This window comes from Balaenoptera borealis (genome assembly GCF_965194805.1).
Source record: "Balaenoptera borealis genome assembly, chromosome: 3".
Taxonomy (NCBI): domain Eukaryota; kingdom Metazoa; phylum Chordata; class Mammalia; order Artiodactyla; family Balaenopteridae; genus Balaenoptera; species Balaenoptera borealis.
The window spans coordinates 82,894,162-82,913,426 of NC_138866.1; the positions used below are offsets into that span (position 1 = coordinate 82,894,162).

The 19,265-nt window shown below is 36.8% G+C and overlaps 1 protein-coding gene across 9 annotated transcripts in view; it reads right to left on the minus strand.

The window, feature by feature from the left end:
• FSIP1 (fibrous sheath interacting protein 1) overlaps window positions 1-19,265 on the minus strand; it is a 218,989-nt gene that overhangs the window by 167,763 nt on the left and 31,961 nt on the right. For all 9 annotated transcript variants that reach the window (XR_014242519.1, XM_082384980.1, XM_082384979.1 and 6 more), the window contains 4 exons: window positions 17,889-17,982; window positions 3,890-3,988; window positions 1,709-1,833; window positions 108-218 (listed from right to left, as the gene is read on the minus strand). Coding sequence is in view for 8 of the 9 variants with exons in the window: in XM_082384980.1 (XP_082241106.1) it covers window positions 108-218; window positions 1,709-1,833; window positions 3,890-3,988; window positions 17,889-17,982 (429 nt within the window). In the remaining variant the exon portion in view is untranslated. The remainder of the gene's footprint in view (window positions 1-107; window positions 219-1,708; window positions 1,834-3,889; window positions 3,989-17,888; window positions 17,983-19,265) is intronic.

The following is a 19,265-nucleotide window of genomic DNA, read 5'->3' on the forward strand; positions in this document are numbered from 1 at the left end:
GGCACAGAAACGAAGACCCAACATAGTAATCAATCAATCAATCGATCAATAAATCTTTAAAAAAAAAAAAGAAGTGTAGAGCTTGTGGAATATCGGAGTTTACTTACCTCAGAACTGGACAGCCCTGAATCACTGTTATCCAAGTCCTTCAAAAGTTCAACCAGCCTTTTCTTCTCTCTGTCAATCATAACCACTGGTTGTCCTGAATTCTTGGCCAACTACAGAATGTATGAATGGAAAATATTAAATACTCAAAGCAATTCATAGTTCAGGAAAAATAAAAATGGGACCTGAGACTTCTACAATACAGAAACACTAAGGTAAAATTTGTGAGATTAGGCATTTTCATTTGCTGGGTAATTTTACTTTATGCCAAATTTTTGATAGAGGTCCATTCTCCAAGCAAAGATATTCAACCATTTCAACAAACATTTTATTTAAAAAATAAAACATGGGCAGTTTGCAAACCTCTCTTTATATAATATGTATCAATGCAAAAACATATTTGCTGAGACGTTTGGAAGGAATCTTACCACTTCCTTTGTGGCATATATTCACTAAATGAAACTGCTTTTAAATTTCAAGAATATCATATCAGGAGTTTAAATAAGATTCAGTTACTATTGTTAAAAGGGAAAAAGGGAAATATATGGTGGAGCTGCTGTCTGTGTCAGCAAGAACTTGGATATGAGGAAAACCTTACTGCTCTTGGAAAATTAAACACTAAATCAACATACAATGAGCCAGCGCAAAGAGACAGAGCAAGCTGGAGAAGGTCTCCTTCAGATCATACGAAAATGGAGCACAGAAAAATCGAAAGTCCCAGAGGTCAGTCCTGACAGCAGCAGGCTGACCCATGAATCCAGTCTGCCTAGAAAAGACGTGCTAATTGTGGAAAAAGCATCAGGCTTGAACTATGAAGAATTACTTAACTCTCTCCTCTTAATACTTCATATTCACCAGTGTAGCTTTCTAGTGACTTAACTGCCTTAGTGGTTTGCCATGAGCCTTCTGTCCACCATACTTACATTTCTTGCTATAAATTAATTCGCATTCTGGTCTAATACAGGAGTTCCTGTGCCCTTAGTTAGTCGAAGTCTGCCTTAAGGACAAACCAAGTGAGACCGCAGGGCCTGTAAGACCAAGGTTGAGCCCCTAAATCAGGGAGCTAATCAGAGCAAGAGACAAGTGAGGGGCTGCCAGGAAGCTCAGCTGGAGTTGGGCGGAAGGGGCAGGGACAGTGGGCAGACAACCAGTTGGCCTCTCCAACTCTGCCAGGAGAATTTTCCATTCAAATTTCTAAATGCACCAGTTATAAAATCAGTCTCATTACTTTAATAAAACAATTTTAAATTGATTTTAAATATGCAATTTAAATCTGGGAAACACTGTCCAAAACTATTTTCTAAATAAGTGTTTTTCAAACTGCAGGAACCAGATTCATTTCTGCATAATGAAACAAATGTAATAAGTTGCAGCTAGCAATTTTAAAAGGGGTAGGATGGGATAGAATAGGATAGGATGGAGTAGAAAATAGTGAAGTTAAGTACTGGCTCATAAAACTTTTCTATCAGTTATATATAGTGTTTCAATTACATACACGTGCATCATGGTCAAAAAAAATATTTAAAGACAATGAACACAACTATTTCCATGCTTGCAGCTCATTTCATCCCACATTCTGGCTTCTAAATTTCTAAGTACATACCTCAATGTTTCGCTTAATAAAATCCTGGCTGTGTTTACCCCTGAGCTCAATCTTTTCTGTATTTGAGAAAGGTTTCTTTTCTGCTTTGATCAATGACTCATTTCTTTCCACACCATACGTAAAATCTAATATTAAGAAAGTTCAAAATTTTTTCAGAATTATAATTGTCCATTATGCTAAAATTTTACCTTAAGCATATATTAGAATATACAAGAAATAAAACACACAGAGAAGTACTTCTAAATTCCAGATCCAGAAACTTAACACATACAGAGATTTTTTTCTTTTTTTTTTCTTTTTTTGGCTGCGCCACATGCCTTGCAGGATCTTAGTTCCCCGACCAGGGATCGAACCCGTGCTCCCTGGAGTGGAAGCGCAGAGCCCTAACCACTGGACCACCAGGGAATTCCCCAGAGATTTATTCTTAAAAAGATAAATGTGCTCCCATAATTTGCCATGAAGTTCTCATAAAACTTCTTTTGTTATTCATTATCCTGTATCAAACTTCTTATGCTGATTCCTTTGGAATCATGGGAAACACGAAAAGAACTTCAAGTGATATATGTAAAGGAGAAATCTCTGATGTCATGGGAATTTTAAAATATATTTTATTTTAGTCTTTATATGAAATAAAACTTTCCCTAAAGATTAGAGTCATTACCCGTTACTCTATTAATTTGCCATCACCCTCTCAGAACAATAAACTTTTTGTTCAAACCTGTCTTTTAAGCAAAGTCTGGGCATAAGTGTCCTGGATGTTCCACATCCTATCTGCACAAACCCCTAAAACCCATTTCAGTTTATCAGTTTTTCTCAACCTTTGAAAAGAGATTTGAGTCAGCCTCTGAGTTGTTCAGACCCTGAGTACTCAAGACAAGAGGAAGAAAAATACTTGTGGACTCTTATCCCCTTTATAAAATATCTTGTTTTCATTGTAGTCACATGTAAAGCATTTTTTTAAAAATTATGTGAATCCTTCATTAAAGCTCTAAAAATACACATAAAGAAGAGTCTGCTTAAATGACAAATGGAGTCCACCTTATAAAATAGGATAAATTGCCATATTAAAGTCCAACAGAAAAAAAACACTAGCCAGTAGCTCAATGCGGACAAGGCTTACTTAAAAGTTACCTTTGTTTTGTAAGAGAGGTTACCTCAATAAACAGGATTAAGGGAGCTAGTCAATTGGTGTATTTACAGCTTATTATCAAAGATTCAGTACAAAGTTAATAATTAAAGAATAAATTTTGATAACACTAGCTGGAAAGAACAAGGAAAAGGGTGAGATCTCTGGATTTAATTTCTTTTCAGACAAAAGAAAAGTTTTACTTTTCTATCCTTTATAATTGGGGTTTTATTCTTTAATCAATAACATGATTTTTTTTTAATGAACTATCAATAGTTAAAGTATGAGTTACTTTTTTGGTGAGTGGCCTTCTTAGATATAAAATATATAACTTTTTCCCATAATCCAAATTGTTTATAGTCTTTTAAGTTGAAATATGAAGTCTATTCATTCAGCTGAAGTTTCATATTCTCTTAAACAATACAACATTAAAATAAATCAAATTAAATGCGTCTCTGTCTACATTTATAATAGTTTCTTTAAAATATACTTTTAATAAATTACAGGAGAAAACCTTAGATTGTCTGGTAGGAATTATCTCCCTAGAAATGTCCTCTTCTCCTCTCCATCCTGGTAGTGATCCAGGGTAGCAGCTGCCATGTTCCTATAGTGACCCCAACCCTTGCTGGGTTGGATGAGTTGGTTGAACCAAGGGTGGGCACCTAACCCAAGATAGATCAGTTGGTCTCTTCTCTAGGATTTTGGAATTGAATTGCCCTCTCAATGACTAGCCACAGGATATGCTCTTGGGAATCAAAGAAGCTGTCTACCAGCAGGATTCTTTCCATAAATTTTCTTTTTCACTTAAAGCTAGGTTTCCATTACTTGCAGCCAGATCTTCTTTAGCTCTTTATTATACAAAATTTCAATCCAAAAGTAGAAAGACTGGTATAATGAACCCTCAACAACTAACTTCAATAACGACCAATCTTGTTTCATCTAGAACCTCACCTACTTCGACTCACCACTGAATTAAATCACATCAAATCATTTCATCTGTGAATATTTCTACATACTGCTAGTATCTTCTTGGGACAGTATGTAAAATCACATACCTTTATTGACATTCTGTATACAGTTTTCATAGTCTTCTGGAGGGACTTGAGTGTGAAACACAGAGAAGAAGGTATCTTTGTGCCCGTAACAAGAAGGATCTATTGATTTAAAAATAACATGTTCAATACACACAAAATAAATAAGGAATTGTTTATGTGAACAGTTGTTTTAAAAAAGATAAGATCTAATGTTCTCTGCAATATTCCTCAATTCCCTCCACACATGTTTCTTAAGACAATGTCACTTTCAGGTAGAAATGATAATCATCTTTGTACACATGAGCCACTCAAAACAGAGCAATCAAGATACTCAACAGAATTTCTGTGCAAAGAGGATGTACAAGGGCGCACTAAAATATCACATTAATTATCTGGAGATAATGTACCCAAAGTCTAACATTCTTAATACGGAGAATGTGCACACTGCATAACTTTGTGTTTTTATTTTTTATTTTAGATCCCCAAGGTGAAGATTTCAGATATATGGTCAGTCATTAAAATAACAGAATGTGTTTGAGAGAGAAAACTGGGGAGACACTTAGCAGTTAGCTTTCTTTTCTTCTATTTATTCTCTTAGGATAATACCCATAAAGAAATTAGGAAACTGTGTTTTTTAACTCTTTTTGTTTAATGTAATTTGTTTTATGTTCTACTAGCTACTTTAGACACTGTATATTTACAAGAAACTGCTAACATAAATAAATATCACTTTGCCTTAATATGAGAGAATCTGCCAGGTTATGGCACGGAAATGCTTTTGCTTAAGAAAACATGACAAGTCTTGAAGACATTACAGGATTCATCACCTACCTCTGAAACAAACCTGATTCAAGCATCTACTCGGAGACAATACAGGCAAGATACATTCACCCTAACACACAAACACCACCAAATTCATAACATACAACTTCTGACAGTAAAAACAAATTCATCAATCCAATTCCCTAATTTGGAATTCATAATAATCTAGCATCACCAGGATTGACATTACAACCATAATCCTTGTACAATCTTTGATGAGTTACTCTAGCAAATTAGCGGTATAAGCCTTGCAGGGACAGGGGTAAGCTACTCAAAAAGCAAAAAGGTTTAAAGTTCTTTTCAAACTTTAATTGTTTTGCAACCACTACTATTAGAGGTCTTAAAATATTTATTAAAGCAGGCTCTTCAAGTCAGCAATTTGGCAACATTCTGTTACTGGTTTAAGTTGCATCACATACCCAAAGTGGTAATATATTTATTTTTGATCACATAATTCCTCTTTAACAGCAGGTTCACTCAATTTTATACTAAAGTACCTATAAAGACACAAAAATATGAAAACTTGCAATACTAAAAACTATTATAGCAAGGTGATACTGAAGCTTTTAAACCCAGGGGTTTTTCCTAGGCTGAAATCATTCGTGTGACCCTGTGGCTCTTCACCCATAGTCGCAGGGTAGTCATTGCCTCAGAAAGAAGACGGGTACAGCCTAGAACAAAGGCCTCATAGCTCAGTCTTGAGTTTAAAAGACAACAGTTGTAAAAGGCAGACATTCAACTGCAGGAGCTCAACTCCTTGAGAGAGAAAAAGCATTTTCTAAATTCCAAAAGTCCTCCATTAGAAAGCTCTTCCTTATAGTAAAAAAAAAATTCTAATTAATGTAGAAGAAATGATGAAATTAGAAAATAACCATTTGGTAACCATCATAATAATAATTGATTCAGGTAGGAATCATCAATGGATAATAAAACTCATGGGTGAAAGTTTGAAGAATAACAGGATAATAGCCTCAGAGTATCCTTCCATGAGATAACTTATTCAGTACAAAGAGAAAAATGGTAACTTTACAGTGCAGAAACCTGGCAGACACCACCTTAACCAAATGATCAAAGTTAACATCACCAGTGATGGAACAATCAACATCATGTGCTTCCTGATATGATTCATTGAGAAAAACACAGTACCACTTCTGTGGGATTTCTGCCAAAAATGCATAACTTGAACCCAATATATGGAAACATAAACAAACCCAAACTGGGCAACAGTCTACAAAATAACAGGCCTATAATCTTCCAAAATGCTAATGTCATAAAACACAAAGAATGACTAAAGAGACATGACAATTAAATGCAATGCATTATCTTGAATTTTCTTTTGCTAGAAAGGATTTTAGTGTGACAACTGGCAAAACATGAAGAAAGCCTGTCAATTGGATAATAGTATTGTATCAATACTAATTTCCTGATTTGTGTGCATGTGTGTGTCCTCTTGTGGACAGGAAGACAGAGGATGTGGTAAATGTTAACACTTGGAGAATCTGAGTAAAGGGTATTTGAGAATTCTTCACACTTTTCAGACTTTAAGTCTGAAATTATATCAAAATTAGAAGTTAATAGGAAAATTTTCAAATTTCCTCACTACAAACATTCATCTGGGGGAAAAAAATCTCCCTTGAGAGATCAAGGGCCAGACCTTGAAAGACTGAGCACAATTTTTTTATTAACTTTTTTTTATTGAATGAAAGACTCTTTCAATTTTATAGTGCTTTACAATTTTCAAAAGTTTTTGAGCACAATTTTTAACAAGAGTCTTAAAAGAGGAAGATTGCAGGATTGATTTAAGTTGCTTCCTGCCACCTAGGGAAGAAAGCCCATGCCAGACAATGGGAAGGACCTAGAAGAACATCAGAGGGGATGAGTTTGCAGAAGACACAAGTGACACACACGTGAGGCTGCTCCCTGGCACTCATCCCATTGGAGGTGAAATCTTGGAGTTGGATAGAGATCACCAAAGAGAATGGGAAAACCAGAGCCCTGTGGGCTCTGCCTCACTGCATACCTGGAACTTGGGAGGAGACTCCACACACAGTGCTCCACACCTACCCTTGACAGCTCCAAAGCAGCAATGGCAGTGTGGCATATTTAGAGGAAGACAGGGCCTAATATATTCACCTTTTCTTTCTCCCTCTCTCTCTCTCCTCCCGACCCCAACACACACACACAGAGAAACATATGACACACAATGGCATGGCTGGCCTGTGGCATAGAAGAGAACCAGAAGTTCTCACTTGCCCCGATTAGGTAGAAACAGACCTCTTCCCACTGCACATCATGACACCAACCAAAAATGCACACATCCAAATGTCCCCTACAATTAAGAACCACCCTATTAGACTACAGAGAAAATTTCAATAAACTCAAAATATCAAAACAATGCCCACAGTGTTACAGATTTCCACATTGGCTTTTAAAACAGAGGGCTTAAAAAAAAATCCTGGAGAACAAGGGAAAAGCACCATTTTCTAATTAACTATAAGGTCAATGAAGAAATAAGAGTACGATAACAACCTGTAGAGAATAATGATGATACCATACACCAAAGAATGTAGTACAGAGCTAAATCTATATGCAGAAACAAATTCATAGCAATGGTGCTTTTATCATATTGTTATGGACTGAACTGTAACCCCCCAAAATTCATACGTTGAAGCCCTAACCCCCAGTGTGGCTGTATTTTAAGGAGGTAATTAAAGTTAAATGAGGTTATTAGGTGGGGTACTAATCCGATAGAACTGGTATCCTTACAAGAAGAGGAAGGGGCACCAGAGATATCTTCACCCCACTCCTCCTCTTCCCTTGTGCACAGAGAAAAGGTCATGTGAGGACACAGTGAGAACGTGGCCATCTGTAAGCCAGGAAGAGAGACCTCCCCCAAAAACGAATTTTCCAGTACCTTGATCTTAGACTTCTAGCCTCCAAAACTGTAAGAAAATAAGTTTCTGCTGTTTAAGCCACCCAGGCTGTGGTATTTTTTTTATGGCAGCCCTAGCAGACACATATTTTAAGAGAAAATAAAATGAGCTTAACTAGTTTAACTGAAGAAGCTAGAGAAAACAACAAGTTCAAGGAAAGAAAGAAAGGTAATTGCTAGAATTAGCAAAGAAATTCAAAACTGGTTCACAAAGGTATAAAAAGAAAAATCCTCAAGTATAATTTTAAAAAGAGAAAACACTCACTGTAATCAAGATAGCATGGTATTGGCAAAAGAACAGCCACATAGATCACTGCAACAGAATAGAGGGTTCAGAAATAGACCTGCAAAAACATAGTCAACTAATCTTTAGCAAAAGAGCAAAACAACTGAATAGAGAGAGATAATCTCTTAAACAAATGATGCTGGAACAACTGGATGTCCATATGCAAAAAATAAAAATAAAAAAAGAATAACATAGATACAGACCTTATACTTTTCAAAAAAATTAAATCAAACTGGATTATAAACCTAAATGTAAAATGCACAACTATAAAACTTCTAAAAGAAAACACAGGATAAAAATCTATATGAGCTTCAATTTAGTGATGAGCTTTTATATACAACACCACAAGCATGATCCATGAAAGAAAAAATTGGTAAGTTAAGCTTATTAAAATTTAAAACATCTGCCCTGCAAAAGATACTGTTAAGAGAAGGAAATTACAAGCCACAGGCTGGGAGAAAATATTTGCAAAACACATATCTGAGAAAGGAGATGTATCCAAAATATACAAAGACTCTTAAAACTCAACAAGAAAACAACCAATCTAATTTTTTTAAATGGGCAAAAGATCTAAACAGACAACTCAGTAAAGAAAATATACATATGACAAACAAGCACCTGAAAAGATACTCAACATGCTTTGTCATTAAGGAAATGTAAATGCAAATTAAAACAACAATGAGATACCAATATATACCTATTAGAATGGCTAAAATCCAAAAAACTGACAATACCAATTGCTGGTAAGGATGCAGAACAATAGGAACTTTCATTTTTGCTGGTGGGAATATGAAATGGTACGGCCATTTTGGAAGACAGGCAGTTTCTTACAAAGTTAAACACTTATTGTATGATCCAGCAATCCTGCTCCTATATATTTACCCCCCAAAATGGAAATTTTATGTCCACACCAAAATCTGCACACTAATGTTTAAAGCAGCTTTATTCATAATCATCAAAAACTGGAAGCAATCAAGATATCTTTCAATAGATGAAGGGAAAAACAAACAGTGGTACATCCATAGAATGAAATATTTAGTAACAAAAAGAAATCAGCCATCAAGTCACAAAAACACATGGATGAACCTTAACTGTGTATTGCTAAGTTAAAGAACCCACTCTGAAAAAGGCTACGTACGGAATGATTCCGACTATACAACATTTGGAAAAGGCAAAACTAGAGAGACAGTAAAAAAGTCAGTGGTGGCTAGAGGTTTGGGGGAAGAAGGGAGAGTTGAATGGCGATTCACACAGGGGACCTTTGTTTATTTTGTTTGTTTGTTTGTTTTAACATCTTTACAGGAGTATAATTGCTTTACAATGGTGTGTTAGTTTCTGCTTTATAACAAAGTGAGTCAGCTATACATATACATATATTCCCATATCTCTTCCCTCTTGCATCTCCCTCCCTCCCACCCTCGCTATCCCACCCCTCTAGGTAGTCACAATGCACCGAGCTGATCTCCCTGTGCTATGCGGCTGCTTTCCACTAGCTATCTGTTTTACATTTGGTAGTGTATATATGTCCATGCCACTCTCTCACTTTGTCCCAGCTTACCCTTCCCACTCCCCATGTCCTCAAGTCCATTCTCTAGTAGATCTGCGTCTTTATTCCCGTCCTGCCCCTAGGTTCTTCATGACCATTCTTTTTTTTTTTTAGATTCCATATATATGCGTTAGCATACAGTATTTGTTTTTTTCTTTCTGACTTACTTCACTCTGTATGACAGATAACTCAATTTCGTTTCTTTTTATGGCTGAGTAATATTCCATTGTATGTATGTGCCACATCTTCTTTATCCATTCATCCACACAGGGGATCTTTAAGCATGGTAAAACTATTCTGTATTATACCATAACAGTGGTTACATGACACTGTACATTTTTGGAAACCTATAACTTCACAGCACAGCGAGTGAACCTTAATGTATGCAATTTTCAAAAGATTATTTAGGATGTCACAGAATCCCAGGATAAAATACAGAATTTGATCAAACAATCTAACTGTGTTATCAATGTATGAAATAATTTCACTGAAGGGGGTGAAGGCAAAAATGCTCACTTTACGTAACTGTGGAAATGAGTAGAGTCTGCAAGACTAAAGGCAACAGAAACTGCACGTGAGCTCTGTACTCCGGTTGATGAGGTTATGTCCTGTGGGGTACAGGTCAGCAATCCTGATATCACTACACACATACAGTAGAAGTGAACAATTAAGTAAATGGATGGCCTATGATGAGAGCCAGGTTTTTCACTGTTGGAGTGGTGGTTACAGATAAGCAAGAGAAAAGGCTAGAATGATCCATGGGGTAATAAAGTCAGAGACATAAGTATGAACCTATGTTTAGCCTGATACCGATACAGATTGTTACACATAGAAATATCTATAGATAAGTGTGTAACAGGTTAGCATACACACAAATACTTCCTTTCTCAGAAGGTCTAGAGTCAACAACTCCCCAGTAACAGCAAGCACACCTAGCATCCAGATCTGGTTTCTAGTATCGTTCTCCAATAAGAGGAACCAGCTGATTGGAGAAATGGCTGATTCTAGGACTCAGGTAAGAAACATAGAAGATGAGTCTGAAGCCAGAAAGTGAGGAAGTGCTCACAACAACAGCAAAACAAAACTCACAATGGAGGAAATATGACAAAAGGACACAAGAGTCAACTGAACAAGCTCCCAATGGTCAAAGCTGTAAAATTTTGAGCAATAAAATAATCCAAAGTATAAACAAATATCCACAAGTCAATAGTGAAATAAATAAATAAATAAATACGGAGACTAGATGAATCTCCCATGCGGAATAATTCACAATGGGACTTCCCTGGTGGTCCAGTGGTTAAGAATCCGCCTTCCAATGCACGGGACAGGGGTTCAATCCCTGGTCAGGGAACTAAGATCCCATATGCTGCGGGGCAAATAAGCTCGCGTGCCGCAACTACTGAGCCCACACCACAGCTAGAGAAGCCCACGAGCCACAACGAAGACCCAGAGCAGCCAAATTTTAAAAATAAATAAACTTTAAAAATAAAAAGAAAGAATAATTCACAATAACTTATGTAAATACTCTGCCATCAAGGAAGTGATGCATAACTCCCCACTCCTTAAGTATGGGCTGTGCATAGTAACTTTCTTCTGAAGAAGACAGTATGGAAAAGGTGAACTATTGAGAAAATTTACAGTGGAGAAACCTGACAAATACTTCCTCAGCCAGGTGATCAAAGTTAACACCAACAGTGATAAGTTATATTGTTAGTATGATGGGATGTAATGAAAATGGCACTTTAACTCTATGGTCTTCCTCCCAAGAACATACAATACAAATCTAATCATGTGAAAACCATGACATAAGTCACAACTGCTGGAAATTCTACAAAATACCTGACCAGTACTCCTCAAAACTGCCAAGGTCATCAAAGACAAGGGAAGTCTGAGAAAGTGCGTAGCCAAGAGTAGCTTAAGGAGACATGAGTAAACGTAATGTGGTATACTGGATGTGATCTTGGAACAGGAAAAGGACGCTAGGTAAAAACTGAAAGCCTGAATAAAGTATGGACTTTAGTTAATAATAATGTATCAATATTGGTTCATTAATTGTAACAAATGTACCATACTAATCTTAATAAAAGGGAAACTCGTTGCAGGTATATGGAAAATCTCTGTACTTTCTTCATATTTTTCCTGTAAATCTAAAACTGTGCTAAAATTAAAAATTAACTTTACAAAAATTCCAGATTAAAAAGAGAAACAAACAACAAAATTAGAAATTAGAAATGGGACATAGAAACAATAAGAAGGAGAATTATCATTTTTAAATGCTATATGAAGTTTTATTAGTAAAATTTTAAATCTCAGTGAAATGGATACTTTAAAATCTCAGTGACATGGACATATTGCCAAAATTGACTCCAGAAGACTAGTAAACTGTAATACAATAGTAAATATGAAAGAAGCTGAGAAAAGAATCAGAGAATCGCCTCCAAGAAATTATTTGAACCAGGTGGTTTTTCCAGTGAAATCTTTCAAATTTTTAGGGAACAGATAATCCCCATGTTATATAAACTGTTTCAAAGCATAGAAATAAATGGACAGCTAGCCCCATTCATTTTATGAAGCTAACATAGACTGACAAAGCATACACACAACCACCACCAACCCCACCTCTACCTGCTACACCATGACATACATGCACATGGGCGCACGTACACACACACACACACAGTTAATTTCACTTATAAATACAGATGCAAAAATTCTGAATAAATTCAGCCATTCAAATCTGGTACTAAATTAAAATAATAATCCTCCATAACCAAGAAATACATTGACCTCGGAATAAAAGACTAACTTAGTATTTAAATCTATTAATTTTGAGACATTAAATAAGTTTGTCAAGAAGAAAAAGCTTTACAATACTTTAAATAGATATTGAAATACATTGAATAAATTTCAACACTATGTCCTTATAAAGTTCTCAGAATAGGAATAAGTGTTGAAAATTAATATTATTTCCAGGTGATCATAAACTAACAAGACTGAAAGCAAACAACTAAAGATAATTAGAATAAATAAAATAATTATCACTGAGGGCCAGAGGAGATCAATGTCCCAACTCAAACAGTCAGGCAGAGAGAGGGCAAATCACCCCCCCTCTACATTTTAGTTCTATTCAAGCCTTCAAAGGATTGGATGATGCCCACCCACAATCAGGTCAGTATTCACTTCACTCAGTCTACCAATTCAAATGCTAGTCTCTTCCAGAAACACCCTCACAGATACACCCAGAAATAATGCTTAACCAGATATCTGGGCATCCTGTGATCCAGTCAAATTGACACATACAATTAGCCATCACAAAGACTGGATGGATGATGAAACCATTAACCAAGATAGCGAAAATATACAAAAGAAGAAATAGGTTTCAACCATGGAAAATAAGGAGGGGGAGAGGAGAAGCAGCAGGAAATAATGAGTCCAGTAAAAAAAAAAAAAAAAATGTTACTATTCTATGAGTGGTCAACTGTGTCAGATGCGACAGAGATATCAAATAGGATGAAAATTGGGAGGATGTCGCTAGATTTAGAATTTAGGAGGACCACTGATGAAGTAGTTTCTGTAGTGTGATAGGAGAAAATACAGTTGGGAAGTAAATGGAAGTTGACCAAGTAGCACTAGTAGGTGTGGACTATTCTCTCAAGGAGTCTGACCTTCAAGGAGAGGAGGGAAACCGAATGGTACCTGTTTGGGAGTAGGGTGAAGAACCGAGGGAGGAGGTTTTATTTGTATGTTTGGTTGGTTTGATGGCTCTCTGATTCTGTTTTAGGGCCAGAACATTTAAGCCTGGTTAGCTGAAGGGAAGGACACAGAGGAGACAAGAGAGATGAAGCTCTAGGTAAGAGACAGAAAAATTGATGGATCAGGAGGCAGGAGCAGAGTGAAAAGGATGGGACATTATTGACTTTGGCCTTGGAGAAGAAGAGCACCTGCCCTCCAGCTAAGGGAAGAGGGAAGAGGGTAGAGGAGCACAGTCAGAGTGCAATTTGGAGACAGAAAGCAAGAATGTGGAAGGGACTCCCAACCAGTTGGTGCATTTTCTCTGAACCCTAAGACTGCCAGGGTAAAGGACTTGCATGAGAGGATGGGAGGTTAAATACAGAGTAACAATTTGGAAGAGCCACTTCGGAGAATGTAAGAGAAATTGCTAAGCAATACTGAGACTATAACAGAAGTTAAAAACCGAAAATCCTTAGCTGTACCAGTCAGCACAATTACGTGATTTTCTCCCCAAGTCCTCTGCAAATCAGAGCAGAAAGAGACTACAAAATTTTCTTGGAATATTTAATCTTAACATGCAAGAGAAGAAGCAACATTTTCCTGAATTTCACAGAAAATCATTTTGAAAGAGGTATTTGCAAATTTTGAGAAATCTGATTGATTAAAGTGCCACTGTTTTGTGCTTACATGTACTTATACATTGGAGCTGTAAACACAAGGGCAAAAGTGACAAAGGCAAAAAAGAATAACCTCTATCCAAAACACCGATAACAAGCAATCCTATCACTAGATATATTTGTCTCAGAGAGTAGTGAATTCTATCTCTATCCATCAGATAAATGCTAAAAACTAAGGGAAGACTCCTGGTATGGTAAATGATTTTCACATTTCTCTAGAAAAGCTTTAAAGTGATCCCTCAAAAATGTGGTGAGACAGACTTTTAAAACACTTCTGAAATCTCTAGCAAGTGCAATACTGTCCACTTTGAAACCTCAGTACTTGAGGATATTATCTCTGGTTTATAAAGTCAAAATGTGGTTTAAAAAGAAATCAATTTAATGTGGTGTTTATCTTTCTCTTAGAGTCAACACCCCATTTGTGTTTAGTTCCTATAAATAAAACTAAATACACAACAAGTATCTTTTCTTTTTTCTTGCTATTGTTTATTTGTGATGTTATAAAAGTACTATAACATCCCCAAAGGATGCATTTTGTGTTTAGGGGGTGGGAAAACAGGTTGGAAATTGCCATTCTGCCACTAGCCCAAAGTCCCTCGAGTTACTCTTAAGAAAGAAGTTAAGGAAATGACTGGGAGAAATAAAGAAGAATACTCATCCTAAGATTTCTCCCTTTGTTTAAAGGGAAAAAATAAGAACAGCAAAAAGTAGGTTTGGGTATTTATAGATTTGTGTTTAAAGTTCAAGTCCAAATAAGCCTGGCTCTAAATTCTTCAAGAGATGCTTTTAAAGTACTATTTTAACTAGATGCCGCCACCTACTGGACAGTTTACAAGGACTTTTGAGCTTTCCTGGGAACAAAGAAAAAAATGATCATGGAGGAAAAGAGAGCAAAAGATTTCTGTTTTCATAATAAGCCTTATAAGAAACACTTTACTTTAAAATTTATGGCTATCCATAGGCTTGATCAAAATAATTTTTTAATTTTTAAAATTTTTACATTTTTAATTAAGAGGGGTAGTTGAAGTTCAGTGAATAACCTGGGAAAGAAACTAATCTCAGGACGGAACAGATATAAGCAGTGTCACACCATTTCATGATATGCGGCTATGTTGTAACAGTAGAAATATGAGACTATCAAAAATCAGTGCTAGGTGGTAAAATTGGACTCTTTCATTTCTATGCATTTCTTTTATACATTTCTTTCATACTTGCTAATAACACATTTCATAAACTGAAGATTCCAAAAGTTACCTCTTTTGGAATAAGGTAATAATTATGTTATGTCAAATGTAAAAAAAAATGTATAATTAGGCTAATAATGTAGTTTATAGTAAATGCTATCTCTTTTGGGTTTTAAGATTTTTAAAGACCAGATATATGTGACTGCTGACATGCCTAGGATGTGAAGAGCCAGCAAGACACCCCATTAAGGAACCCATCTTCTATGAAAGGCCAGCCACCAAAAAAGTCTAATTAAATCTGAAGAACCAGGAGTACAATAGTGTTGTCTCTTCATTCTGGTGAACTAGTCAAGTGTGAGCTAATCAAGACAGACGGCAGCAAGAATGAAGGGCAACAGACCCTTGATTTACCCAAAAGCATCTTTGATCCCCATTTCCTTTCACACTGACCCTACTCTCACATCTTATCTGCTCTGCACACAATAAACACTGCCAGTACACAATAACTGACTAAGAATTCGAAATCTAAAAATTGAAACTCTGACATGGTAATGTTTAAAACAATGACTCTCTCTGGCCATAGCTTCCAAGCCTCTGGTAACTCCAGCTTTCAGATCATGAAGTCTAGCAAGTTTCCATGTTAGAATATTAGTACTAATCTAGTATGACTGTAAATGTCTACAGGGCCTACAGTAGTCACGTGACTCCAGAGATACAACTGTGAGCTCCATAGATTTAACCAAATGGACCTGCCATGGGCTTTTAAAATTAAATGTATCTGATAGTTCAGATTTGTTCGTGAAGAAAGGCCAGCTGAAAACAAGTCTTGCCCTCTAAGGCTGAAAGTTCACTCAGTAGTGAACTCTGTGACCAAAAAGGCTAATGTCAAAAGGCCACCATGGATCCCTTTACAGAGTGGCCTGTTTTACAGTCCTTGCTCCAGAGTCAAGCACAGCAAGTGTGGCCTCTTAGAAATGCCTCAGTGGTGAAATCAGCATTTAGCTCCTGCATTCTAAAATACAGATGCTGAACGGCAAAGGAAACCATCAACAAAACGAAAAGACAACCTACAGACTAGGAGAACATATTTGCAAATAATGTGTCCAACAAGGGCTTAATTTCCAAAATAAATGAATAGCTCATACAACTCAATAACAAAAAAACAAACAAACCAATCAAAAAATGGGCAGAAGACCTAAATAGACATTTCTCTGAAGACATACAGATGGCCAATAGGCACATGAAAAGATGCTCCACATAGCTAATTATTAGGGAAATGCAAATCAAAACCACAACAAGGTATCACCTCACACCATTCAGAATGGCCATCATCAAAAAGTCTACAAATAATAAATGCTGGAGAGGGTGTGGAGAAAAGGGAACTCTCCTACACTGTTGGTGGGGATGTAAATTGGTGCAGCCACTATGGAGAACAGTATGGAGGTTCCTTAAAAAACTAAAAACAGGGGCTTCCCTGGTGGCGCAGTGGTTGAGAATGTGCCTGCCAACGCAGGGGACACGGGTTCGAGCCCTGGTCTGGGAAGATCCCACATGCCACGGAGCAACTAGGCCCGTGAGCCACAACTACTGAGCCTGCACGTCTGGAGCCTGTGCTCCGCAACAAGAGAGGCCGCGATAGTGAGAGGCCCGCGCACTGCAATGAAGAGTGGCCCCCGCTTGCCGCAACTAGAGAAAGCCCTCGCACAGAAACGAAGACCCAACACAGCCAAAAATAAATAAATAAATAAATAAATAAATAAATAAATAAACTCCAATCTCTTAAAAAATAAATAAATAAGTGTTTGATAACACTTATTGAACTGTAAGTGTTATTTAAAAAAAAAAAAAAAACTAAAAACAGAGCTACCATATGATCCAGCAATCCCACTCCTGGGACCCCTCCTTAGAGCAAGTCTAATGCCCAAGCAATACTATATGACCATTTAGATGATGTTGGTTAAAGGATTTCAGAAGTGTCCTGCCAAAAAATCCAACTCTTCCCAATCACTAAAACATTCATTACTAAGTAAGTAAGTTAAAATAAGTTATATGATTCCACAGCACTTCTGTAGAAGAAGAAAAAGAAAGAAAAGAAGGAAGAAGGAAAAGAAGAAGGAAGAGGAGGAGGCGAATCACAAATATACAGTTGACCCTTGAACAACATATGTTTGAATTGCACAGGTTCACTTATACACGGATATTTTTCAATAAATGCGTACTATAGTACTACACAATCCTTGGTTGGTTGAATCCATGGATGCAGAACTGCAGGTACAGAGGGCCAACTATAAAGTTACACCTGGATTTTCAACTGCACAGGGGCAGTGCCCCTAACCACCATGTTGTTCAAGGGTCAGCTGTTACATACACACAAGTGGGGGAAGTAGAAACACATGCACAGAATTAACTGGCTGGTCTCATAAACCAGGACTATGAGAGAACAGGGAAAGGACAAATCAGTAATGGATTTTTATGAAAGGTTGCAGAGGCCTGAGTGAGACACCTCATGGGACAATCGCAGGCAGTTAGGGGACTGCACAAACTGGGTGTATAGAGGCATCAAAGAGTCACAGGAAGTAAAGGCAAAGACACACTTTGTCTATTTCCTGATTTTTCACTGCCCTGTCCTCCTCACCCTTGAGCAGACACAAACACTAGAAGACTCTGAAACATACCTAACTTCAGAGTAGTTCCATATAGTCCTATCCAACGTGATCATTTCCTTTAAAGAAGAATTAAACTCACAAAGAAACAGAAAAGATAACTGAATTGGGACTTTTACTTTAATCCAAATATTCTATGACTCTGAGATAAAAATAAAGATGAATCAATTTTACTCACCAACAGTTTCTTCTGATGCAGCAGTCAAAGCTAGAAAGTTTTTTGTACTTTCCATCTCCTCATTACTTTGTAAAGCTTCACCATTTTTGGCAGACTAATAAAAGAGAAATAAAAGTTTAAACATGGGAAAAGAAGGCAACTATATTCATCGATATTTTTTTAAATTCCATCATGGTTTCCAATCCTGTACATACAAACAAGAAAGTCAGATCATTTTTATTCTTTTAATTAGGGAATCTGTTAATGTTTCCTGTTCCCTCAAAATTCTGTCAATGAGTATTCCCAGATAGAGTTGGACTATATCTATCATTATATGATAATTACCTTGCTTAAAGTTCCTTAAGTTTCTGTTTAATGTTTCTATAACTAATGAGTAACCTAAAGACACATCATCAAATTACAGTTTCAGATATTTCAAAATTGATACTGTATTTTATTATGATTCCAGTTATAATTTATATTTCCAAGCAAGTAAAAATTTGCTTTGAGATCCAACAGAAATAAGTGACAGACTAACTTTTCCTGCTAAAATTTACACAAATTATTTCTCTAACTTTAAGCACTGAATTTTTTAAAATAAATTTATTTATTTTATTTATTTATTTTTGGCTGCATTGGGTCTTCGTTGCTGTACATGGGCTTTCTCTACCCGGGGCCACTCTTCGTTGCGGTGCACGGGCTTCTCATTGCGGTGGCTTCTCTTTGTTGCGGAGCATGTGCTCTAAGCTCGTGGGCTTCAGTAGTTGTCACTCATGGGCTCCACAGCGAAGGCTCAATGGTTGTGGCACACGGGCTTAGTTGCTCCACGGCATGTGGGATCTTCCAGGACCAGGGCTAGAACCCATGTCCCCCGCATTGGCAGGCGTATTCTTAACCACTGCGCCACCAGGGAAGCTGCAGCACTGCATTTTATATACTGCTTTTTTCCATCCCAGTGGTCTTCCTGGGAACCTTGTAAAAATGTGTTCTTAATCACTTTATAACCAATTCATATCATTGCCTGGGAAATTTCCTAGGAAGTCAGTCAACTAAACAAGGAAGAATTTTTCAAAAACAGCCAATCTGAAAGTAGGCATAGAGGGAACTTTCCTCAATATAATTAAGGCCATATATGACAAACCCACAGCCAACATCATCCTCAATGGTGAAAAACTGAAACCATTCCCACTAAGATCAGGAACAAGACAAGGTTGCCCCCTGTCACCACTATTATTCAACATTGTTTCGGAAGCTTTAGCCACAGCAATTAGGGAAGAAGAACAAATAAAAAGAATCCAAATCAGAAAAGAAGAAGTAAAGCAGTCACTGTTTGCAGATGACATGATACTATAAATAGAGAATCCTAAAGATGCTACCAGAAAACTACTAGAGCTAATC